The 26,216-nt window shown below is 42.9% G+C and overlaps 1 protein-coding gene across 2 annotated transcripts in view; it reads left to right on the top strand.

Moving 5' to 3' along the window:
• The first annotated feature begins 1,174 nt into the window (after positions 1–1,174).
• The window catches only part of KDR (kinase insert domain receptor), a 47,230-nt gene continuing 22,188 nt past the window's right edge, over positions 1,175–26,216 (top strand). For both annotated transcript variants that reach the window (XM_003128987.7, XM_013997943.3), the window contains exons 1-15: positions 1,175–1,536; positions 5,354–5,447; positions 7,658–7,854; positions 10,722–10,852; positions 11,512–11,680; positions 12,269–12,408; positions 13,034–13,211; positions 14,655–14,769; positions 14,864–15,027; positions 17,046–17,202; positions 18,353–18,476; positions 18,987–19,095; positions 20,462–20,803; positions 23,184–23,330; positions 24,058–24,189. In XM_003128987.7, the coding sequence (XP_003129035.3) occupies positions 1,470–1,536; positions 5,354–5,447; positions 7,658–7,854; positions 10,722–10,852; positions 11,512–11,680; positions 12,269–12,408; positions 13,034–13,211; positions 14,655–14,769; positions 14,864–15,027; positions 17,046–17,202; positions 18,353–18,476; positions 18,987–19,095; positions 20,462–20,803; positions 23,184–23,330; positions 24,058–24,189 (2,266 nt within the window). In that variant the 5' untranslated portion in view covers positions 1,175–1,469. The remainder of the gene's footprint in view (positions 1,537–5,353; positions 5,448–7,657; positions 7,855–10,721; positions 10,853–11,511; positions 11,681–12,268; positions 12,409–13,033; positions 13,212–14,654; positions 14,770–14,863; positions 15,028–17,045; positions 17,203–18,352; positions 18,477–18,986; positions 19,096–20,461; positions 20,804–23,183; positions 23,331–24,057; positions 24,190–26,216) is intronic.

The following is a 26,216-nucleotide window of genomic DNA, read 5'->3' as shown; positions in this document are numbered from 1 at the left end:
AGGAAGGAGAGAGAGAGAGAAAGAAAGAAAGAAGGAAATGGCAAAGCACCCAGGAAGTAAGAGATGAAGGGATCTGGAAGATTCCATATAATAAGGTTAGGAGACATCTGCTGTCACCTCCCAGGTGTGGGGAGAAATGGAAAGAAAAGAAGAACCAATGTGGTTAGGAAGAAATCCATGTTCTCCTCTGAACAGAGCCACAAAGAGTAGTGAGTTTTGGCGACACAATGTTCTCAGGTGCCCAGGGTCTGGAAGCTTTACTTCACTGCCTCTCCAGTGAAGACTGCTGGCAGCCTCCTTGCCCTTGGCCTAAGTGGGTCTTGGCTGGAGGCTCTGCTCTGAAAAGGCTGAGGAAGCATCATGCTAGGGACTTCTGGTCGGTAACACGGTGGACAGATGGCCTTTCTTGCAGAGACCCTCACACACGCCGCGGGTATGCCAGAGCCTTGAGTACCTCCAGCTCCCCGCAGGCCTGAGGTAGGTTTTTGGGTAAAGCCAGGTAGAGGGGGAGGGTCTCAAATTTAAATGCTTTGGGGAGCAAGGGGGGTAACAACATTTGAAGCCACCAGGCATAAGGAAATAGGGGGAACTTTGGAGAATTGGGCAAGTTAATATTCGAACCAAAGGAATTCAGATTCAGATTTTTAAACTACAACTGCACTGGCCAAGCAAATCACTTCTACTGGCCGGAGTCACTGCCGGTTTGCGATCCTGCATTCATCTCTGCTGCGTATTCGCTTCTCCCTTGCTGCCTCAACTTGCTACAGATCCCCAGCCTGCTCCGCAGCCACTCCAGGCGCGCGCGGCGCCCAAGACCATCTCAAACTTTGGCGCGCCTCTTGAGGGCGCAGTGTCCCTTGCTGCCTTCCCAGTGTTTCTCCAGCATCTCGGGATGGGGGACCGCAAGCGACTGAATCTTGGCGAAGCTCAGAACCCCTGATGGACTACATATTCTTTCCTACAGAAATGGAGTTGTTGCGCCAGGGTGGGGAGACTAGGGGACAGGCGCAGTCCGGAGCGAGAGGGGAGCTCGGAAGATTCTATGGGCGTGGGAAGCGCCGGATCCGCGCCCGCTGCCCGGCTGAGGGGCGGGGGCCGCTGCAAAGGGAAGCCCCGCCCCGCGTATCCCCGCCCCCTCGCTCTAGAGTTTCGGCCTTGGCTCCCACCCTGCACTGAGTCCCGGGACCCCGGGAGAGCGAGAGGTGTATGTTTGTTTTCTCTGCCCGCGCGGGGCAGCGCTTGCTCTCTTCAGAAAGCCCGGAGCGGTCGGACACTTGGGATAACTTCTCCTACCGGCCCCCGCAGACGCCCTTGCAGCCGCTACCGGAGCTGGGGCATCCTCGCCCTGCGCGCCCCGGAGCCTTGCGCTGCTGTGCGCGTTCCACCTCCGCGCCTTTTTCGCGGAGCAGGACCAGGGAGAGAGAACCTGCGCCCAAGTTCTGGGCACTGCGCCCAGCGCGAGGTGCGGGATGAAGAGCAAGGCGCTGCTGGCCCTTGCTCTGTGGCTCTGCGTGGAGACCCGGGCTGCCTCCGTGGGTAAGGAGCCCACTCTCTAGTAGGAAAGCGGAGAGGTCGGGTGCGGGCGGAGAGATGGGGATACGGAGAGGACCTGGAGGCCGGACCTAACTCGGAATCATAGCGCTGCAGAGATGAAAGTGACTTGACACTTTGTGTTCGTTCATTTACCAAAGAGGAAACAGGCTCAATGCCTGGCCCAAGATTACCCGGCGAGTTGGTGGTCTCCTGAGCCCAGTTCCATTTCCACGACGCTGGCCCGAGACAGGGGCCTGGGCTGGAGCGTGTCCCGCGGAGCTGATACGCTCTTGGGAGGCGGGAGTGGGAAGGCGCCCGGGGCTGGCAGGCAGGAGGTGCCCCCGCAGGCGGGAACAGGCGGCGAAACGTTGTCCGTCCGGCCGCGCACACCATCCTATCCTGGACGCGGGGAAGCAAGCCTTTTAGGGACCACGAGCCGGCTTGTCCGGATGGCACCGGGCACTTAGCTCTGCCTCTGTAGAAGTCGAAAAGGGACTCAGTCTGCTGGTCCCTTTGGTTCGAACTCACATACACACCCAGTGTATGAGGTTGAGGGGCCAGGGGAGATAGACATTTTTTCTTCTTCCTGGGGCGGGATGCCTCTTTCCTCGAAGAGAGAAACGGAAAATCGGGGCTTGGACCTCTGTCTGTGACAGCTTCCCAGTGTCCCAAGTCATAGTCACCTTTCTATGGAAAACAACTTATCTTTCAAAACGCTTTTGGTCCTCTGGGTAAGCACATGGTCAGAAGTTCACGTTCTGAAAACTTACTCTAGGAATTTGGTACCTAGATTTGGCGCCACTCACCACTCTCCTTGCTGTCTAAAATTTCAGTCTCCTTCAGGATTAGGAACACACATGCTCCTGATGCAATAAATATTCTCTCTCTCTCTCTCTCTCTCTCCCTCGCATCTTTTCTGTGGCCTCAGTTTGCTGACTTCTAAATTTCCTTGGAGGGTGAGAAAGGGGAGAGGGTGAAAAGGAGAAAAAAAGTTAAATGATTCAGGGGAAATTCCTTATAAACTAAAGAATCACGTGTCTTTTTAAAAAAGACACAAGCGTATGCAGTAACAAAATCATCTGTCTATAGTTGCTGAATTTTCTTAATCATGACTTGGTTCATCCAGGCCAGCTCTACTAGGGACACTTATTTGTCCCTGACAAGACCTCCTCTCCCCCTTCACCAGGAGAGAATGAAGGTCTGGAACATATGGTTTGTTCTGTATCCCACAAAGAAGTGAGTTGCTTTTAAGCCTGGGGTGTTTCATAGCACAGCAGTAGTAACTGAAATGCCCTGACTATAATGATGAGGTTGCCCTTTTGGAGTGTGTGACTTGCTTAATTGGATTGGGCTATAATTGATGCCATCAAATTCTAGAGACAGAGGCACTGTTGTTTTTCCTTCCTGTCTTTGAGCTGGAAGGGTAATAGTGCACAAATGAATTAATTTTGGTTATGGGATTTGAACATAGAAGAGCTTTTTATTGAGTAGCAGCATATTACTTAGAGTTATTTCTTTAGAACTTTCTGAAGAGCAGGACTCAAACTTGCCAGTGAAAATGAATGAAGCTTATTGGAGCAAAAAGAAATTGAGCATTGGTCTACAGATATGAATTTGAAGTTATCATTATTGATAGCCTTGTTGAATAGTTTTTTGTTGAAGACATGTCTCTAGAATAGTGTGGTGTTGTTTTGGCTCTCTATGAATGGAGAACCTTTTTTTTTTTTTTAACATAGGAAAGTGTGTCTAGAGTGTGAGATAATCTGTGGCAATGATTTATGAGAGATCTTCAAGAATCTCTTAGTCTGATGGTGGGGTGGGGTAAACAAAGCTTATTTAGAGCTTAGTCTTTGCTACCATTTTTTCTTCACGTGAATGTGCCCAAATAATGAGTTCTTTCTCATTTGGGACATCTTGCGAATTGTACTGTTACTGTTTTTGATGTGTTTCTCAACCTAGTGTTTCCCAGTTAAGATTGGTCTCTGTGCTCATCCCAATGAATTATTTTCATCTTCCTTCTGTTCGACAGAGAGGGACTCCGTTATTGGAAGAGTGTTCTTTTGCTTTTTAAACACTTTGCTTCATCATTTGCCTACTTTGGGGACAGCTATTTCCTTCATACTGAAAAGTGCTATGCTGATTAACTAAGCATGACCTCCCAGACCACTCGCTATCCAAGAGGGGCCTGCAGACCATGTCTGACCGAGTCATCTGAAATGCTTGTTAAAATGCAGATTTGTAGGCCTAGGAATATTCTGACCCAGCTAATGTTTAAGAACCACTGCCCCAGAGTTCCCACTGTAACTCAGTGGTTGAAGAACCCGACTAGTATCCATGAGGATGCAAGTTCGATCCCTGGCCCTGCTCAGTGGGTTAAGGATCCAGCATTGCTATGAGCTGCAGTGTAGGTCGCAGACCTGGTTTGGATCTGGCGTTGCTGTGGCTGTGGCTGCAGTGGTGATTCGACCCCTAGCCTGGGAACTTCCATATGTGGCCCTGAAAAAAAAAAAAGAACCACTGCCCCAAACATACATTAGTTCCTATGACAATTAGTTTCTGAGATTTATTGATATGACAATGTCCAGTTTTTTAAAAAAATTTGATATTGATCAACAAATCTACAGTTATGTCAGCAACCTGTTTTGCACCACTGGGTGAGTGTTTGAGGACATGTGCAATCAGTTGTTCATTTTGCCTGCAGCTGTTCACTTTGAGGGCCACAGATTGAGCGCTCTGGATATTTGCACTGGACATTTGCTCATACTCTGTTTACTCATATGTGCTAATACTCTCTTATTTGCCTAACAATGTCAGTGCCAGTTTAGGCCTAGAGAGCCATTTGTTTTTAGTAGATGCGAGTTACAGATCATACGAAGCTTGGGTGCTTACCTAGGATCAGTCACTTTTTAGGGTGGTGTTTTGACGATCTGGATGTCAGATAAGACCATAGCATGGTAGACAGTTTTTCTTTCTCTGATACTTTTTCAACACCTGGTAGCTCTTTGCTGGCAGAGAACTCAGTGTTCTCGCTGTGGAGTAACTCATGGCAAGGAATCTGCCCCATGATATATTTAGGTAAAGATGTTTCTTGTGCTCTAAGCTGGGTATTGGGACAAGCTCCATGCTGTGATTAATAAGTTGGGGTTCCCCAATTGCAATTTTTATCATTACCCCTTTTAAGTCCTGTTCTCTGGGAAAGAGTATATGAATAGGCATATTATATGACATTGGAAAATGTTTCTTTCCTCAATTCCTCTTGCCTAGTTTTAATGTGCAGTCTTTCAACCTTGGCAGTTCAGTTACCAGAGGAAGTGCACTAGAGAATTGATAAAGGAGAATGAGACAAGGTCATGGACTTTCCCATCCCCCCCGAAGTACCTAGATGAACTGTAAAGAGCCATCTCTAAGTAGTTTCATTAATCAGCAGTTTAGTCAAATGTGTGCATCCTATGTTTTATAAGAAATGTCAGTGGGTCCTTTCCCGGGGGAGTGAGATCATCAGATGAAGGTTCATTTGGTTTCAATGTCCCATATCCTTTTGTAAGACCTTGAAGTTGGCAATGCAGGAAAACAGGAACTCCACCCTCGCTCCATGAATTGCAGAACTGTTGTGTTGGTTTATGACCATCTGCCCATTCTTCCTGTTATGACACAGCTCATGAACTTTTACTGGGAATGGTGAAAAGTAAATTCACAGGTTTTATACAACGAATTGCTGAAGAGGCCTTTTAAAGTATAGAGTGTGCATTGTTTATGGAAGGTGTTTCCTATTGGGTCTGACTCAGTGGCAATCACATTCGTTTATTTAATTTGTTTCTAGGTTTGTCTAGTGTTTCTCTTGATCCACCCAGGCTCAGCATACAAAAAGACATACTTACCATTATGGCTAACACAACGCTTCAAATTACTTGCAGGTAAGGATTCATTTTGGATTCACATTTCCTGTGTTAAATATCTCATTGTTCATTGAAGGAAAAATACTTTCCACATAGCAGAATTGTAAAAGAGTTGTGGTAATTGTTTATAAGTATTGAGGTTTCTAAGAACTGATGTGCTATGAAAAAGTAAGAAAGTGAGTATGAAAAAGTGAAAACTTTTTCTCCCCCAAATTCTGTACTGCCATTTCTGCTGGCATTTTTTCCCATTATCCTCTGCCAGCACACACACACACACACACACACACACACACACACACACACACACACACACCTTAATAGCCAGTATAGCACCTGGCATATAGTATGTACACACTCAATAAATATTGAATAAGTAAATGAAATTGAGGATGTACTTTTAGAATTAAAGAAGTTGGGGGACATATTTATTATATGCAGAATGGCTCTTGGATATCTGTTTTGTGGATATCTGTTTCGCACTTTTCACGGACTTTATGGTAAAATTCTGACTGTAGTAGCAATTTAATAATCAGCCACTAATGTTACTGAGTGCATATCATGCTCTGGCTTCAAGTTATGGCATATTTATCTGTCAGCAGCTAACAAGAAGTGGTGCTCTTGACTTTTGCTAACTAGGGAAATAGGCCTCTTTGTCAAGAAGAGGGGGTTTTAACATTTTGCCTCCCAGCCCCTACCTCAACATGAAAAGTAGAAGACCTCAGGGTTCAATCTCGTGATTATGCATATGACAAGCCCAGGGGCTTCTCAGGATCAGTGTGGGTTTTGGCAGAGATGATGGGTGGAGGTGACCTTGCCCTCTGAGAAGAGTGCTGATGGTCCACAAAGAACCTTGGGGAGCTTATTGCCATTGTTTCTGCTTGATGAATGCCAAGTGTTCAGCACAGTGACCCAGGTCTATTTTCACTTGCCAAGTGTAAAGGATATACTAATCCCTTATCAAGGGTAGGTCACCAATACCCAGCCCTGGGGAAAAAACCCAGTAACAGGTGCTGTTTCTCTAGAATTGCTATTTCAAGATGCACTTGTCAGTAGATTTTCCTCTTACCCACTCTTGACAACAAAGGTTATTTAAAATCCCTCAAGATCCCATGCTCCCTTGATGTCCTAAAAAAGTGATGCAGTGTGTTAACTCTGTTAATGTAGCTGCATCTGTGTGGAAATTTCAAGCCCTTTAAAGAAAGGTCAGTGATGTTATGTTCTTGGTGTTGACTGTCTTCTTTGGGGCTTTGTAGAGAAATGCTGCAGTAAAAGTAAACTGTTTTTTTGTTTGTTTGTTTGTTTTTGTCTTTTTGCCATTTCTTGGGCCGCTCTCGTGGCATATGGAGGTTCCCAGGCTAGGGGTATAATTGGAGCTGTAGCCTCCAGCCTATGCCAGAGCCACAGCAATGTGGAATCTAAGCCGTGTCTGCAACCTACACCACAGCTCACAGCAGTGCTGGATCCCTAACCCACTGGGCAAGGCCAGGGATTGAATCCGCAACCTCATGGTTCCTAGTCGGATTCATTAACCACTGCACCATGATGGGAACGCCAGTAAACTGTGTTTTAATACCATCTTTCCAAGGTCCTAGGAGGCCCTTGGACAGTTGAGTCCCCTTCCTGCCTAACATCACCTCTTACTCTCCTGACAGCCCATTCTAACCTAGCTACTCTGGCTTCCATGCTATTCCCCTAATACTCTAGGTAGGCACCCACCCTACCGCCTTGACCTTTGCTGTTTCTTCTGCCTGAAATTGTGTTCCTCTCGATATTCACAAGGCCCACTTCATTGAGCCCCTCCCTCCAGAGCTCTTCCTTTTATACAATACATTTCATTTTGTTTGTTTCAGTTTTATTGAAGGGTACTTACTTTTTTATTGCCTGTCTTCTCCAACTAGAATGAGGTTCCAGAAAGGCATTGCTTTTGTCTGATTTGTTCACTGCTGTATTCTCTGTCTTTAACAACACTTGGCACATAGCACACACTTAATAAATACTTGTTGAATGAATGAGTGAGTTACTAGAAAACTCAGGAATCCCCTAGAGGTGATTTCTGATGCTGAGACTCTGGCTTTTTGTCATTTGCCCATACAACCTGTCATTGTTGGTAGAGGCTGTGAATCTGTCTGTTGAAGAGTTTAAATTTCACAACTAAATCTCTTGTTCTCTTAGAAACAACCTCATAGTAAGGCATTTCACATGCATATTTGCTTGGATGACTTTTTCAGGGGTCAGAGGGACTTGGACTGGCTCTGGCCCAACAATCAGAGTGGCTCTGAGGAACGAGTGGAGGTGACAGATTGCAGTGACGGCTTCTTCTGTAAGATGCTCACAATTCCAAAAGTGATCGGAAATGACACTGGAGCCTACAAGTGCTTCTACCCGGACACTGACATGGCCTCTGTCGTCTATGTGTACGTTCAAGGTAAGTGGTTCAATGGAATTTACTTCCCAAGTTGATTCCAAGTTACAAGACACAATAGGTGCAAAGAAGAATTGAGGACAGCGAAGGCTGGTTCTAGAGGCTGTCTGCTAACAGGAATATGCAAACTCCTTCTCTCCAAGGCCTCCCCTGAGAATAAGACTTGTCCTGGAGCTTGGACTCCGTGCCATCTCTTTTGCCCAGTTAGTCGGGTTCTGATCTTTATTTCCAAGGGACATCTGTGTTCACACTTGGCTATGGAGATTTCTAAGAAGCCTTTCTGATGTTTGAGGGAAAAAGTCCTGAAATCCTTGAAAAGCAGATTCAGGGGTGAATTACGGCGAGGTTTCTGTGAGAGAGATAGGTTATCTATAGCAGAGTCGGAGATTTCCCCAAGAATGCAGAGGGGGTCGGCCCAGGGTGCTGGAGCATTTTTGTACCTAGGAGCTTCTCTTTTCCCCACATAGGCTTTATAAAAAACCATTTGCACACATTTGTGCAAATGAAGACACTGCCTCAAAGGGCCTTTTGAGAACAGTATTTCTTCCTTTGCTTGGGTGGTCTGAGATCCTGGATTACATGCCGTATCATTTAGAGTTTGTAATGTGAGATTTATACTGTGGAGACCAACTGGACATCCAGGAAGGGTAAAATCCATGTCACATGTATTTATAATCTGAATTTTTTCCTTCTTTTGTGTTTCACAAATCTTATAGTAACTTAATTTTCCTGGGAAAACCTGACCCAATCAATGAGATACCAATCTTATAATTTTTGTGAATATAGGTGTTGGATAGCGTTTTGCTTAGATAGTCTAAATATGTTTCTTTTCAGTAAAGGTGAGCTTTTTAGACGTTTTATTTATGCATTTATATACCTCTTTATACCCCAGAGGATTGGAAGCAGGTGAAGATGGCTTAGACATTTTTTTTTCCAGAAGCATCTTTTACAGAACAGGCATTTCGTCAGGTTTGGGAAACACACTTGCCTGTCTCCATTTCCATTTCAATAGTGCAATATGGTCAATGCAATGGAACAATGGAGGCCACATCAAAATAACGTATGTCACTCCTGGATTGCACAATGTTTGAGAATTACTTTTGCCCAGGGTAAGCACAATCTAAGACAGAGCTTGGCGCCCGCCTCCTCCCCTCTGCAGAATTTGAAAGAAACAAGGCTCAGATCTTGGAGAATTTCTGGCTCCTTTTGATCTGGCAGTCTTGGGAGATCAGGCTTTCTCAGAAGATTGCAAGGATTTCCTGCTTTCAGACTGTCTGGAAATACTACAAGATGAACCTCTCCCATAATATCTCGTTATTTCCTTCTCCCCGAGTCAGGAAACCTGGAGACATGTGAAAATTCATTTCATGCAGTTACAGTAAATATTTTATTTTGAGAGGATGGGTGGTTGTTTGGGTTTCTTTTGTTTATTTCCTTTTTTTGGGATACTGAAATAGAACTAATTTACTGAATAGCTTTAGTCTTACGTCAAGGGGTTAATTGAGCTTCCAAAGGCTTGCTCTGTAAGCAAGCTAGGTAATATTTCATAGCATGTGAATGAAAAGTAGGAGTATTAAGTACTGTTTATTTGTGCACTGCCTGTCTTTGGGTATACCATCAAATTCTGCTTCCTGTCTAAGCCTAATGTTTTAGGAGGTGAGCTGTCCAAGATTTTGGTTATGAAATTTAACAATGGAAAAGAAAACATTGAAGTATTCCCTATGGACAGTCCTTTAGTATCCCCTCTGGTCCCCACCTTACTTCCTTAGTCTTCTGACCCCATTCCCTTCAGCAATGGATGGAGCCAGGAAGTGGGTCTTGGCCTCATAAGATAATGGCTATGGCATGTGGTGGGCTGGATTGGCTGCCTTTCTGTGCTTTCCAGCTGGGAAGGAAATCAAACTTCTGCTGTTGCAGGGAATTAGCTGCTTTTCTCCCCTTTGGTTTAATTAACTCTTTCTTCACTTGAAACAGCCATCCTGAAGAGCTCTGAAGGTCCTTGGTCAGGTGTGTTGGGGATAGCGGTAGGAACCGTTCTCTTTCTGAGATTTCAAGCATGGCTCCACACCACATCAACTCTGTCTCTGGGGAAAGAAGCCAGTTCCCAGAAGCATATTAGCATCATATAACAATGTTCGAATGACATTAGAATCTCTTTTGTTTTTTCTCAGTCTTTGCCATGGTGGCTTTTCAAGTTTTTGTCATCGAAGATACTAAGTACTCTTGACTTTTACACTAAATACAATAGCTATTAAACATTATTTTTATGAAGATTCTTTTATCTAGTCTTCACGATCTTAAAATACATAAAGCTTTCTCTTGAATAACTCAATTTCAAATAGTTATTTCTTTTTTTTAAAGATCCTTTGGGAGTCATTAATCCATTTTCATGACATTTATATTACTTGCCTCAAGAGAGAGAACATGAATTTTTTTAGCATCAATAAAACTCAGTAGGTAATCTATATAGATTTCACTTTAAATTTACTTTAAAATTTATGTATATGAAAGATGTGTATGTGAAAACATATATTAAAAAAGACGTATGCTCCTTCATTAAAAAAAAAAAAAAAACAATGATCAATCTGCTTCCCTGTGAAGCCTGTAAAGTAGACTCTACTTATTGATAATCCTTGAGAAAGCCACACACACACACACACACACGCGCGCGCGCGCGTGCACACACCCTCTCTCCTGTAGCATGCCCTTGGAGCTAGATGTGTACCAGAAGACCTAACTCTGGATTTCCTTGCCCAGTGTGAAATGTCATTTCTAACCATTCACTTCTCTGGTTAGAGTTTATGAACCTGAAAGATGACCACCTTTTCTAATAAATGCCATTAACTAATGGAATTACATTTTTCCTCTAGATTACAGATCTCCATTTATTGCTTCTGTTAGTGACCAGCATGGAGTTGTGTACATCACTGAGAATAAAAACAAAACTGTCGTGATTCCATGTCTGGGGACCATTTCAAACCTCAATGTGTCCCTTTGTGCGGTAAGTTACATTTCCTCCCATCATTTCCTACCCTTTCATAATTCTAAGATACTATTAAGATGGGTAGACTGCTTATAACATTATATATGTATATATATATATAATGTTATATATATAGTATGTATTATATATAACATTATATATAGTATATATTATATATGTTATACATATATATTGTATATATTATATGTAACATTATATATATGTATTGTATATATTATATATAACATTAAATCAATAGTGAGTTTGAAAGATCCTTTGGGAAGGGTCAAAATGGCAATAAATACAACCAATTTGCATTCTTTTTTTTTTTTTTTTGTCTTTTCTAGGGCCACACCCACGGCATATGGAGGTTCCCAGGCTAGGGGTCGAATTGGACCTGTGGCCACTGGCCTATGCCAGAGCCACAGCAACGCAGGATCCGAGCTGAGTCTGCAACCTACACCACAGCTCACAGCAACGTCAGATCCTTAACCCACTGAGCGAGGCCAGGGATCGAACCCTCAACCTCATGGTTCCTAGTCGGATTCTTTAACCACTGAGCCACGACAGGAACTCCCAATTTGTATTCTTAGAAATAAGATAAATTCCTCTGTGTTCATGGTTTTCATTTTTGGATAGCACGTGATGAAATGTTTACTATGTCTATTTCTACCCAGAGGTATCCAGAAAAGAGGTTTGTTCCTGATGGTAACAGAATTTCCTGGGACAGCAAGAAAGGCTTCACTATTCCCAGCTACATGATCAGCTATGCAGGCATGGTCTTCTGTGAAGCTAAAATTAATGATGAAAGTTACCAGTCCATTATGTACATAGTTGTGGTTGTAGGTAAGAGGACAATTCCTTTCCATATCATTAATATCAGACAATAAAGACTGGATTCATATATTAAGATCCCGGTGGACAAGGGAGATTGAAAAAGATATTAATTCAAAATGTGGTGTTAGGCAATTCATTAACTCTTCTCTACCCAATAAACCCATGTGCGATTGAGTTTTTCTCCTTTCTTACAAAGACCAAGGATGAAAAAGAGTTCTGTTATGGGAACATATTTTACAAAAAATTCAATGTTCAGAGCATTGCTTGCCATCAGTTCTTGGGCATTAATTCTTGTAATTCTACCTATTTTACAGAAAGTTTAGTAGCTTACTAAAGCTGTCCCCATCACCTCTCAACTTCTCAAATTTCACTGCTTTTCTATCCACTGGCCTATGGCATCTTCTAGACTCTTCAGGGCTACTTTGTAAATCTCTGTAGGCCATTTTCCTGGGAGTTACCAGGTATTGGGAAGGCCACAGGGAAAAATGAGGTGACACATTTTGACATTGCATCATTTCTGAAAAAAAAAAAAAAGTGTGCCAAGCTATAGATTTGTTTTCCCTCTCATCTTCTGTTTTTCTAATTGACTTGCTCTAGGGTACAAGATTTATGATGTGGTTCTGAGCCCCCCTCACGGAGTCGAGCTGTCTGTTGGAGAGAAGCTTGTCTTAAACTGTACAGCAAGAACTGAACTAAACGTGGGCATTGACTTCAACTGGGAATACCCTTCTTCGAAGGTAACACTAACAATTCAAAGCTAGACCTCTAAATGCTTTGATTATAAGCTCCCACGAAGTTTGATTGAGAGAGATAGCGATCTCTTTGGCCAGATAAAATGTAAGGGCTTTAACTCACGCTGACACACACAAGTGCACACACAGGCACACACACACGTTTTAAAAGAACTACAGAATATGTAGCACCCATGGGAAAAAAAGAGGCAAAGCCAAGAGCTCTGTCCAGGCTGTGAAGATTGGTTTTCTCTAGGTGATTATGTCTTTCCTGGTTGCATTACCTCTATGTTCTTCAAAGTCCTTGATCTCTTTTCCCTATAAAGGAATTTCTTTTCTAGAGGAGGCATGAGACACACTTCTCCTTAAACAGTGGTCATCTTTCCTTGTGTTTCTGTAGTTCATATTCACCTCATTTCCATTATGTGAGGTTTTAAAATTCCTAATTTGGTTGGCTCTATTTATTTCTCCTGAAACCAAATATATGTGTTGTCTGCAAGATCTGACAAATTTTGCAATTCCTATTATTAGCATCAAAGAGTGTTCACCAAGGGCCAAGACCTTTGTGGGCATCTAGACACTACCTGGTATGTTATGCCAGACTTTGGAAGTTCAGTAAACTCTTTTTCAGCATCAGCATAAGAAACTTGTCAACCGGGACCTAAAAACCCAGTCTGGGAGTGAGATGAAGAAGTTTATGAGCACTTTGACTATAGACAGTGTCACCCGGAACGACCAAGGGAGGTACACCTGTGCAGCTTCCAGTGGGCTCATGACCAAGAAGAACATCACGTTTGTCAGGGTCCATGGTAAGCTGAGATTTCCTTTGGAATCATGCTATGCCTTGAAAAGTGAGATAATTTAAATAAATTTCAGTCCCCTTAGTGATTCCTACTTTGTTCCTTTGAAAGATTTTTTTGAGCTCCTCCTAGGAAGGCCACAGGACGTAGAGCATAGCTTGAGTTCAAATCTCAACATTAAAGATGAGCTGAGCTGAGCTGAGATAGTAAGTGCTCACTAAGTTTTACTTGTTGTTGCTATTGTTATTATTGCTATAATAAGCAGAGGGCTATTATCTAAGATTGTGTTTATGTTTTACTTTAGTTGTAAGGCTGAGAGGGCTTCCTTGAATAAACATGACCTTTGCAATTGGGGAAACCTGTATTTAGTTTACTTTCTGTAGGGCTTTGAGAAAATAACTTAATTTCTCATTTATTCCCTTTCACTCACATAAATGTCTCAGTTTAGGTGATAATTTGTATGGCACCTAACTTGTAGGCCTTGGTAAGGGTTTGGATTTTATAATATGGGAGTGCATAGAAAGGTTTTGAGCAGAGAGAGACATGCTCTGGGTTACATTTTTATAGGATTTCTGTGTTTTTTGTTTTTTTAATGTGAAATACTTTAGGGAAGTAAGGGCAGAAGTAGACTAATTAGAATGCTAACAGCAGTCATCCATTGGAGGGATGATGGGTGGCTTGGGCAAGGGTGGTGGAAGTGGAGGTGGTGAGAAGTGACCTGGTTCAGGGTATATTTTTGAAGATACAACCAGTAGGATCTGCCTATTGATTCCCTGAATATAAGAGAAAAAGAATGGAAGACGACCTTTGAGTTTTTGTTGTGAGAAACAGGGTGAATGGTAGTTTTATTAACCAAAATAGGGGAAATAAGGTGAGGAGTCAGATTTGGGGACAAGAGGGTGGGTGGCTTCATCTGGAGATGCCCATTAAACATCCAAGTGGAGATTTTAATATATTAACCTGCCAGAGAAGTTGGGGCAGGAGCTATAAATCTAGGAGGAAAGTAATTGGCCCTTTATGCTTGAGACAAGAGGAAGGTGTGGATAAAGAGAAGAGGTTGAGGCCTGAATCCTGGGGCATCTGGGGGTATGTGTAGAGTGTCAGGGAAGCAGAGGATAAAGCGCACCCAAGGGCCCTTGGGGGGTGTAGAGGAAGCCTCATGGAGAAGAAAATGCTTAAACCGAGTGAGATTTGAGTGATCGGTGGACTTGTGGAGTTCACTGAGGGAGAGGGAACAGCTAAGGCAAGGAGGTGAGGGAGAAGTTGGAGGGTGACCTGTAGACGGGTGGGAAGAAGACTCCACAGGGACCCAGACCCCCACCATCTGACTCTTCACTGGAAGTGAAACACTAAACCAAAATCTGACTCTTCACTGGAAGTGAAACACTAAACCAAAAGGCCATTTATAAGAAGTTAACATTTATGAGAAAACTTATTTTTATTTTCTTCCAGAAAAGCCTTTTGTTGCTTTTGGCAGTGGCATGGACTCTTTGGTGGAAGCCACCGTGGGAGACCGCGTCAGAATCCCTGTGAAGTACCTGGGTTACCCTCCCCCAGAAATAAAGTGGTAACTACTGAAAATAAATGCAAAGCATTGTTCCACATGGAAGCAAATCCCCAGAGGGTACTGATTCCTGTTTTGTTCCCCCCTCCCCAAACAGGTATAAAAATGGAAGACCCATTGAGTCCAATCACACAATCAAAGTGGGGCATATACTGACTATCATGGAAGTGAGTGAGAAGGATACCGGAAATTACACTGTCGTCCTTACCAATCCCATTTCAAAGGAGAAACAGAGCCACGTGGTATCTCTGGTTGTGAATGGTAAGTCCATTCATTTTTCCGGAGCACTGCTGTTGAAATCAGGTGTGGGGCCATGTGCTCTGGATGCATTTGCTTAAGAGGCCACGAGAATGAACCGTTTGGTGGTCAGATGCAAAACTCAAGTAGATGGTACAGCCAGTGGCTAAATGCTGTGGAACAAGAGTGTCTGCAAGTTGCACTACCTTTTATTTGTGAACCTGGCACTCAAATGTGTACAACTCTTCTTGAATTTTGTGAGACGCTTATAGTTTGATGTCAGGGTTGATGTAGCAGTGATGCACAGGCAGATTCCAATGCATAGGCATTTGCAGGAGGACGTCGTTGGCTGGTTGGAAGCTTTGTAATTTTTTTAAGTAATAGGCTAGGTAGGATCTGACTCTGAGGCTATAAAAAGGAGATACTAAGTTTTTGATTTAAAGTGATTTGAACTTTATTTTTCCAAATGGGGAGATGTAAATAAGTGTTTTGCATGAGGGGAAAAGGGCCTTATGGTCAAGTAGGTGTGGGAGATGCTAGGGGGGTGGATGTCGTATGCCGCCATACGCCGGCGGGGAGAAACATAGAGTAGCCAAGACTTAATAAACTTACTTGACCAGAGTTCCCCTACCCCACACAGCCTTTAATATCTTGCTCCAAACAGAGTTTGGGAAATTCTTCTCTATTGGAATTCTTTGTGCTTTCTACTGGCCCAGCAGATTAAGACTTCAGGATCTTGCGAGTTCTCATCATGGCTCAGCAGTAATGAACCCAACTAGTATCCATGAGGATGTGGGTTCGATCCCTGTCCCTGCTCAGTGGGTTAAGGATCCGGCATTGCGGTGTAGGTTGCTGACGCAGCTTGGATCCTGTGTTGCTGTGGCTGTGGCGTAGGCTGGCAGCTGGAGCTCCGACTGGACCCCTAGCCTGGGAACCTCTGTATGCCTCGGGTGCAGCCCTAAAAAACAACAACAAAAAGACTTGAGGATCTTCTCATATGACCTTAAAGTGCTTCCCCAAATATCCTGCCAAGCTCTGTATGTGTGCTGAGCTTGGCTTCATTTCTTTGGGGCATCAGCTTCAGGGAGTATTTTTAACATAATAGTTTCCAGAAATGTCATTTAGAAGCCACTCGAGCGTAGGGGCTTGGGGAGTGGAGAGAAGCAGGGAGGCTAAGTAGGGTGGGCAGAAGGAAATGAATAGGAAATAAAGATGTAAAACTGGACAGGGAATAATTCCATCTCACCCAGGAAGTCACTAAATATTTGATTCACTCTAGCATTTACCTTGCTCTATTATGCAAATGTAAAAGAGGAGTCATGTTTTGAAGGTATAATCTGAGGCTTTAGGTTGATAGTGATGAGAAATAATTTCACATGAATGGCTTCGAGTCAAAGAAAAAAAAGAAAGAAAAGGGGAGGGAGAAAGAGGGAAGACAAGAAAGGAAAGGAGGGAGAGAAGGAAGAGAATAAGAAAGGAAGGGAGAGAAGAAGGAAGGGAAGGAGGGAGGAGGAAGGAAGAAGGGAAGAAGGAGGGAGAGAGGTGTGCGGGGTGACCTTGGGCAAGTCATTTCACTCTCATTATCTTTCACTTTTCTCATGTGTAAAGTGGAGGACAGTAATAGTGGTTGTGAGGATTAAATGAATTAATTGATGTAAAGCACTTAGAACACTGCTCACACATAATACATGTATGTACTGGATTAATCACCACTAATTTTTTTTCACTGAAGCTTGGTCTGATTTGTGAGATTGAAAGGACTATCCTTATAACATGGTTTTGAAAAAGTGAGGCACAGGGTGGCGAGACTTGCACAAAGTCACTCAGTTTATTAATTTATTGATATTATTAAAATCATGAACATCACTCTGAATATCATTAGAAGTCAGGTGTCCTGTCTCCCAGTCGACATGTTCTTTGAAAAAGCAAATGGGGGCAAAAATCCCATGTTTGGAAAGACAAAGGCTTTAATTTCTGACAACATCTACTTTCCATGCCTCGTAGCTGATTTACAATTCAAAAGCTGTCTCTCTCATCTCCAGTCCCACCCCAGATTGGTGAGAAATCTCTGATCTCCCCCGTGGACTCTTACCAGTACGGCACCTCCCAAACGCTCACCTGCACAGTCTATGCTGTTCCTCCCCCGAGCTACATCCACTGGTATTGGCAGCTGGAGACCGAGTGCTCCTATAAGCCCACGTGAGTAGAGCCACACCCTCTTTTTTCCTGTCCTTTTGTGTTTTTAAAAATTTTTATTCTTTTGTTGTATGTTTTAGATCCCACATGTAAGTGATACCATACGGTATTTGTCTTTCTCTGTCTGACCTATTGACTTAGTAGAATAGCCTCCAGTCCATCCATGTTGCTGCACATAGCAAAATTTCTTTCTTTTTTATGGCAGCATAGTATTCCATTGTGTATATTGTGTGTGTGTGTGTGTGTGTGTGTGTGTGTGTGTGTGTATCATATCTTCTTTATCCATCCATCTGTTGATGGACACAGCCAAGCTACAATATGACCCCATTCTAAGTAGAGAGGGCTCTCTCTAAGAAAGTCACTCCTCAAGTAGTACCTTTAATGTCCCTCCATCTTTCTCTGTGGTTGTTTTTGGGACATGTTTTTCTTCTAGATATCCCACTTCGAGATTAGCTAACTCTCTCGTCATATTAGCCTTCATGTCCACCTCTGCAAATGCCGTTTCTTTGTTCACTTTGTTTATGGCCAGTCTTTGGCTTTTCTGTTTACCAATCAACCAGTGACTGTCACAATCTCCTTATCTGTGAGAAGGTCCATCTCAGAGGAAGTGCCAGTGGATGCAAGAGAACGATAGACCTTGGAGTCTCAGGCCTGGCTTATCAGGTCCTAACACAAGTCCAGACATCCTTAGGAAAAAAACAACAACAAGTCACCCACCACCACCCTAAGCAGTTCACTTCCTGTTGTTGTTTTTGAGATGGTCTCTCCTAGTTTCTTCCTCAGATGCTGACCATTTCCTACACAAAGGCCACAGTCCCAGGGAGATTACTTTAAGAAGCCCAGTGGCTTCTTAGTTTCCTTGCCTTCCTTTGAACTAAATTAACTTGAATTGTCTTGTCGATCCAGTTTATGAATGGAGGTTTGTTCCCAGAATAGCTGCTTCCCTCCTGTATCCTGAATGAATCTACCTAGAACCTTTTCCTTCGTTGCCGAGACCTATTTTTAATTGGCGCCAAGTCTCGTAACGTGGTAGGGTGGGTTGGAAGTTATTTCTAAGAACATCATAACCTAAGTCTGACGCCTTTCCTTGCTATGGATTTGAATTAAAGAAAAATTCAGTTATGATATCATCTGTTGCCTCTTCTTTATATAGCCAAGCTGCCCTAGCGACAAACCCATATACTTGTAAAGAATGGAGAAACGTGGAGGACTTCCAAGGGGGAAACAGAATTGAAGTCAACAAAAATCAGTTTGCCCTAATTGAAGGAAAAAACAAGGTGAGTCTGAAGTTCTTTAATTGCAAAATCTACCTCTCATTTATGAAAGGATGGAGCGAAAGCAGCGTAAAGTAATATGTGAGGAATATTCGAGATTGATCCTCAGGTAAGTTGGATGATAAAATACTAGCATATTAAGTCAGCCTGAAAACCATTGACTTTTAGAAGCTATCTTCCTGCTACCTTATCAGAGAAGAATAAAAACATATACCATTGACTCAGTACATCGGTTGTATGCTAATTCTGATTTTGCAAACATGAAAATGTGTGTAATGTTGTATTAAAACACATTCGTTCTTTCCTGGTTTCCAAAGCTCATTTTGTATGATGTGTGAGCTGTACCAGCATAATTATAATTGCACAGATTTGAGCACGGTCAGTGCTGGCATATGAATGGGGTAGGCAGGTCACGGCAGTTGTGGGGACGCTGAATTTTAGTCTGAATGCACATGCATAAACACAGCCTCTATTGTTTATGGCCTGAGATTTGTTTTTTTTTTTTTTTCACAGACTGTAAGTACCCTTGTTATCCAAGCAGCCAATGTGTCCGCTTTGTACAAATGTGAGGCGGTGAACAAAGCCGGGAGAAGAGAGAGGGTTATCTCCTTCCATGTGACCAGTAAGTGCTTCTGGGGGGCTGGGCTGTCCATAATCTGTCGCCCTGGGCCCTCCTGTGAGTGGTATGGCTTTAGGAAGGGGACTTGGATGGATAATTGAGGCTTTTGCTCATCAATCAGAACGCCTCAGGCAGCTCCTGGACTCCCGTGACATCATTGCACCTGACGCAGGAGAGAGAACATGAGTTCACACCTGTCTTTGAACCTCAAGTCCTGTGTCACACATTTGTCTCTGAGGTCAGAGCCTAGCACAGTGCTTGGCTTTTCGAATTTCAGTCAGTTACGTATGGGCTTGCTGCTGAACAGTTGATGAGCTTGGGTTTGGGAGGCAATTGTAGTAGCTTTGGAGCAGTGTCCTCCCAACGATGCTGATTTTGTTGTTCATCTAAATTTTATGGCTGAGCTTTACCTGACTGACCTGGATAAAATATTTCAGTCTGGGCTAATTCATTGTCATATACATAGCTTTCTTGTCAGTGCGTGTTCTATATTAAGGAGGAATTATTATTATTATTATTAGCTTTGCTTTTTGGGCCTCACTTGTGATATATGGAAACTCTGAGGCTAGGGGTCGAATGTGAGCTTCAGCTGCTGACCTACGCCATAGCCACAGCAATGCCAGATCTGAGCTGCATCTGTGACCTACACCACAGCTCACGGCAATGCCGGATCCTTAACCCTTTAAGTGAGGCCAGGGATCGGACCTGCATCCTCATGGATACTGGTCAGGTTCGTTTCTGCTGTGTCACAATGGGAATTCTGAGGATTTATTTATTTATTTATTTATTTATTTATTTTGTCTTTTTGTCTTTCTAGGACCACACCTGTGGCAAATGGAGGTTCCTAGGCTAGGGGTTGAATCGGAGCTATAGCTGCTGGCCTACATCACAGCCACAACAATACCAGATTTGAGCCACGTCTGCGAACTACACCACAGCTCATAGCAATGCTGGATTCTTAACCCACTGAGTGAGGCCAGGGATCAAACCTGCAACCTCATGATTCCTAGTCTCATTCGTTTTCGCTGTGCCACGATGGGAACTCCAGAATTAATTTTTTAAATCCCATGTTATGATTATATGCTTTGAATTTGTTTTTTAAATCTTAAAAATCATGGTTAGAACTCAAAGTGAAGAGTTCATAAATATTTGAGGCATTCATTTACACTTCCACATAATGTATTTTGGTAAAACAATGCATCTTGAAACCCAAATTGTCCAGTTTGGTTGTTTCCTTGCATCCCATCATCTGGGAATGCTACAGGTTCATTTCTTGTGGTGCTTTACTGCAGACTAAAGGCAACAAGAAAGCAATAGCACTCTGCCCAAGTTAAATCACTGCCTTCTAACCATGAGTTTTACATTTCAGGGGGTCCGGAAATCACTTTGCAACCCAGCATCCAGCCAACCGAGCAGGAGACCGTGTCTCTGCTGTGCTCCGCGGACAGAACTATGTTTGAGAACCTCACGTGGTACAGACTTGACCCACAGGCTCTGCCGATCCACACGGGAGAGCTGCCCACACCTGTTTGCAAGAACTTGGATGCTCTTTGGAAAATGAATGCTACCATGGTCTCTAATAGCACGAATGACATTTTGATCATGGAACTGCAGAATGCATCCTTGCAGGACCAAGGAGACTACGTCTGCTTTGCTCAGGACAGGAAGACCAAGAAAAGACATTGCGTGGCCAGGCAGCTCACAGTCCTAGGTAGGGAGCCAATTCTGGGGTATGCCTTAAACTTTCAGGTGCGGTGCGAAGATTGTTCTCTAGCGCTTATGAAGTAGACTTGTCAGCCCTTATCTTACCACAAGTCCTCAAAGCAGAAGGAAGCCAGTCATGGTGAAGTGATGTATTAAAAAGAGAAACTTAAGTGGTTCTCTCCAATCCTGATGGTGGGGTCACTCACTGTTGCCTGCAAGGGATTATCCTGAACCAGGGAAATTTCTGCCTCATTCTTGGGCATTCATTTATGCAAATAGGCACATATTTGTGGAATGCCTACCACGATCAGGAGGGTGCCAGAGTGGTGAATAAGTGGACAGGGCCGTTGTAGTACAGTGAGGTCTCTGTGTCCATGAGGACAGGGAGTATTTTCTGCTTTACTCCTTGCTGAGTTCCAGATGTAGAACAGAGTGGCACCTACGAGGAACTTGTTAAGACATCCGCTGCCTGAGGAGTGTGATGATGGGGCTAAGACCTGTGCGAGCCCGTGGGTGGGGGCTGCTACACTTAATACCTGGATCTCTGGGGTGCAGCTCATGGTCAGCGAGAGGATCATTTGAGTGAGCAGAGAGCTTTGTAAATTCTGCATGAAGCCACTCTCTACCCTTCTCTAACCTTGTGCCTTGCACAGAATCCGTGCAGCTGAGGCTGTGTCTCTGGGGAAATCAGGCAAATTCAGGGAGCTTATCTCTGTGCCAATCCCTTTCTTTTTCTCCTCTCCTTGGTGTTCCCTCCCAGTTTCTAGGGCACATGTGAAGAGAAATTGCCTAGAGAAACTAATTTATACCAAAGTTTTAGAGGAATAGTATCTTCAATGTTATCAAATATAGGTATTTGCTTTTTTAGAGCTACACCGTGTGATATGGAAGTTCCTAGGGTAGGGGTTACATCAGAGCTGCAGCTGTTGGCCTACACCAGCTCGTGGCGACGCCAGAGCCTTGACCTACTGATTGAGGCCAGGGATCGAACCCTCATCCTCATGGATACTAGTCGGGTTCTTAACCCACTGAGCCACAGCAGGAACTGTGAGGCCTTGACATATTTTAAGAGGTATCTTCAGACAGGCACTGGGAGCAATTTTGCTAGTGTTAAGACTCAGATGGCAGAAGAAGAGATATTTTAGGGTTATGATAGCCCAGGGCTCCTCACATCACACCACATATATGACCATGGTTTTTCTGTTCCCCTTGGTGACTGGTCTGGTTTCAAGGTAAAAAATTCAGAAAGAAATGTGAAAGAGGTTCCTGGCTCGCCAGGCCCAGGCAATATGTGCTCACAATGAATGGGTTTGCCTCCCTCAGGACTTCTAAGTTGTTTTCCAGAAATTATTCTTGGAAATAGACTAGTGTTCATTTGCTTAAACCCCAGTATAGTTCACTGTTGAGGTAATCTCATCTTGCTAAATGTTGAAGTGGATTCTTTCAGCAGAATTCCTTCCCAGGTTCGATTGGTTTGGACAAGATATTTCCACAGCACTTTGATGATTTGTAGGAAAAGATTAACTCCAAAGTCATCCTATACGTTTAAACAAGCACCCATGGGCTTCGTTTTCTTTTCATCTTTGGATTTCCTTAAGGTGTCATTGTTGTATCTTGTTTTTTAGTGGAAATAGTACTGGACTAGTCTTTTAGGCTCCCTGGATTCTGTTATGAGTTCAACTGTTTATTTAGTTACTGGGTCTTGGACAAGGTGTTTAACCCCCTTCGACTGCAAAATAAGGCTAATACTGCCCACCATAGGGTTGATAGGGAGCAACAGAAAGAGTAAAAATGGGTTTTGTAAGAAGAACCAAATAGGTGGCTGTGGCTGTGGTGTAGGCTGGCAGCTGTGGCTCTGATTCGACCTGTAGCCTGGGAACCTCCATATACCGTAAGTGCAGCCCTAAAAAGCAAAAAAAAAACCAAAAGGGACCAAATAAATATAAGGCATTCTTTGTTTTTTGAATTACACTGAAGTTATGCACTTTCTAAGAGAAACATGGCAGAATTCTCGGGTGTCCCTGGCTGGAATTTATTTATTTATTTACTTATTATTTATTTATTTATTCGGGAGGAAAGTCCATAAGGGTGGCAGCTTTTATTTGTGATGTGATTACCAGCTCGCATCACTAATATGAATGTCTAAGAGATGCAATATAATCTGTCTGAACTTGTTGACTGGATTCATTTAATATTGCTTGGTGACCAGCGGTAGTGTTATCGATCTCTCTGTATTTTCAGCTTAGTAAATCAACAGTTTACTAAATGGTTTAGTAGTTTACTGATACTAAAACCACTTCAAAAGCTGTAACTAAATGTCCTATGATTTTTGTGTGTGTGTGTGTGTGTGTGTGTGTGTGTGTGTGTGTGTGTGTGTGTGTGCGTAGAGCGCATGGCACCCGCGATCACAGGAAACCTCGAGAATCAGACGACAAGTATTGGTGAAACCATTGAAGTTTCCTGCACAGCATCTGGGAATCCTTCTCCACAGATTACATGGTTTAAAGATAATGAGACACTCGTGGAAGACTCAGGTGATTAGAGCATGCTGTCTCTCTTTTGGTTGCAGAATTTTCCCGGAGACATTGTCTAACATTCATGTTATTAATGAATTAATAGTTTATATTGCTCAATTAATTAGTTCAGTTAATTAGTTTATATTGAGGTATAGTTGATGCACAATACTATTTAAGGTTTAGGTGTACAATGTAGTGATTTTCAATATTTAAATATTGTATTCCATTTATAGTTTTTATAATATATTGGTTATAGTCCCTGTCCTGTATGACATATCCCTGTAGCTTATTTTATACATAGTAGTTTGTACCTTGTAATCCCTGTCCCCTATCTTGCCCCTCCCCCTCCCTGTCCCTACTGATCACCACTGGTTTGTTCTCTATATCTGTGAGTCTTATTTCATTTTTGTTGCAGTCAGCCTAGGTTCTTTTTGTTCTTTAGATTTTCAAGAATAAGTAGTATCATACAGCATAAAATCTATACTGTTGATTGATGTGTTTTAGGCAGAACAAAAAGCAGTGCTAGTGCCCATGGCCTGGCTCATTTCATAGACTCAAAACCCTGGTGTTCAGAGTCTTGCTGAGTCTCATGGCAGCCAGGGTGCTGAGTCAGCAATTGAGCCTATATGACTCTTTGGCATTAGAGAATAGCCCAAGATAAAGGGAAACCTATTTTTAGTTTTTTTTCCTTAAAAACTCCACCAGAGCACATCATCAATAAAAAACCATTTTCCTCCTTTTGTAGGCATCGTGCTAAAAGATGGGAACCGGAACCTTACTATCCGCAGGGTGAGGAAGGAGGATGAAGGCCTGTACACCTGCCAGGCTTGCAGTGTGCTCGGGTGTGCAAAAGTGGAGGCGTTTTTCATAGTGGAAGGTCAGTGGGAAGTCATAGACACTTCTGGTGGTTTTAAAAAATGAGCTTGTGTCTGCCATGTGTACTCATGTCCTTTGCACAGGAGAATTATGGGTAGTTTTTAATATTCTCTGTATTTTGTAAGTTTTCTACTGTAAGTGTATATTATTTTAACCAGAAAACATAATGAATGCTATTTTAATTCTGCTCACATCACATCTCTATCCCTGCAGTTCTCATTGTGGACGAATTCTTAGCCAGGCAGGCGGAATGTCCTCCTTTCCCAGATTCTTTCTTCAATTGAATGGTTCAATTAACTTGTTTCAGAAATTACGCTTCTATATTTATTAGGTAGAATTACTGCCTAGTCATGAAAATCAGTGCTATCTAGATAGGCACAAGGGTTCATAGTTTTTATTGGACTAAAAGTAATTAAGATTCATTTGTGAACAATAGACCATTGCTTCTCTGAGATGGAAAGTTTTGGGTTCTTATCTAAATGTGCATGCAGAAATGATGTGAAATCTGCCATTTTTTTCAGATGGGAAAGGTAGCTTGTGAAAGAATACTTTATCTTCAAAAGTGTATTCCTATGTCTTTTTAAAAATAACCCATCTGAGGAACAATGAAACTGTATTATCTGGGTGAAGGAATGGTATTCAAGCGGAAGGAGAGGAGTGGTGATAGACGGAGGAAATGATGGATTTCTATGAACTCGTTGTAATTTGTCTCTCAAAGTCTATATTTTAGTCCCTTTAATCTGTCAAATCTATGTTACCAAGTATCGCATCTCAATACATTGACTTCTTTTCAAATCTGCAGGCTTATTACCATTTCATAAACTGCATTCGCAAATACAAATCTCAAGTGACATGGTGGTTTTATCACTTTCAAAGTGCTTCATGTTTTAGGGCAAGTCCTCAGAGAGACTTTCAGTTCTCTCCCCTGCTCTGCCTCAGCTCTACTAGCTGTCTGCAGCTGGTTACCGAGGCCTAACTAGGTAACCTTGGCTCAGAGATTAATTACCTTTACTTCTCACCAGAAGAGAACACTGAGAAAGGAAGAAGTCAGTATTTAAGGCTCCTGGGATTCCCAGTTGTTAAGATAGGAATATTAATGCACCAACTTATAGAGACAGTTGAATCTTTGAACTTTTTACTAGGTATAGACTTTTCAGTCTCTATGTGTAGGAATTCCTTCGGCGAGACCACCAGAGAAAGAAAATCTACTTCCGGGCATATTTGGTGGTTGTCTCTCAACTGTAACTCTTATTTTGCCAACTAATTAATCACTTGTCTTTCTGCCTACTCAAGGCTGCCTGGGCGGCTCTCACAATCTGTGGCCTCTTTGATTCACGCACTCTTCCAGTGGGAGACCCTAAGTGATAATTGCTTCCTTATCACCACTTTGCTAATCACTCTTAGTTGAAAGCCTCCTCTGGGCTTAATTTCCCCTGTTCAGAGCTGTCTTCCATCCATGCAGTCCTGAGCATCTACAGCTTCCCTTGCTGACCTCTAGCCTTTTCTCTTCTCTTTCCCTTCAGAAGTGGTTTTCAGCTCTCATTGCCAGGCCGTATGGGAGACGCTCACCTCAGCCCTCTCTCTTTCCTCACGGAGGCTCCTGCCACACAAGGATGGGGTTAGTGTCATGTTAGCTGGTGTTGGACAGACCTTGTTTAACTCTTGACCGTTCCACCAACTTGCTGTGTGTCTTCAATGGAGTAACTTAACCTCTCTGAACTTGCTTCTCCATCTGAAAACTGAAGGTTGTTGAAAAGACTAAGTGACATGGCATATTTAAAGTGATGAGCACCTAGTAGGTGTGTGGTCCCCAGTAGTCTTCTGGCCCAAGACTGCACTTATTTCTCTACTTGTTTTTTTTAAACAATCCTTCCTCAAACTTCATGCAGATCAAAGCATAGACTATCAGCATAAAACCAGACATTGATCTTCCCCAAACCAAATACTTCTCTAATCTTCTCATAATCTGTTTTCTTTTCATCAAAGTCTACTCTTCTTCCACACACTTTCTGTTTGTCTTTTAAGATA

The sequence above is a fragment of the Sus scrofa genome, chromosome 8, assembly GCF_054392235.1.
Source record: "Sus scrofa isolate SSC_HxYL_T2T_F1_AM1 chromosome 8, Sscrofa_HxYL_maternal_Yorkshire_Landrace_v2.0, whole genome shotgun sequence".
Taxonomy (NCBI): Eukaryota; Metazoa; Chordata; class Mammalia; order Artiodactyla; family Suidae; genus Sus; species Sus scrofa.
This window is presented reverse-complemented; position numbering and strand designations above follow the sequence as displayed.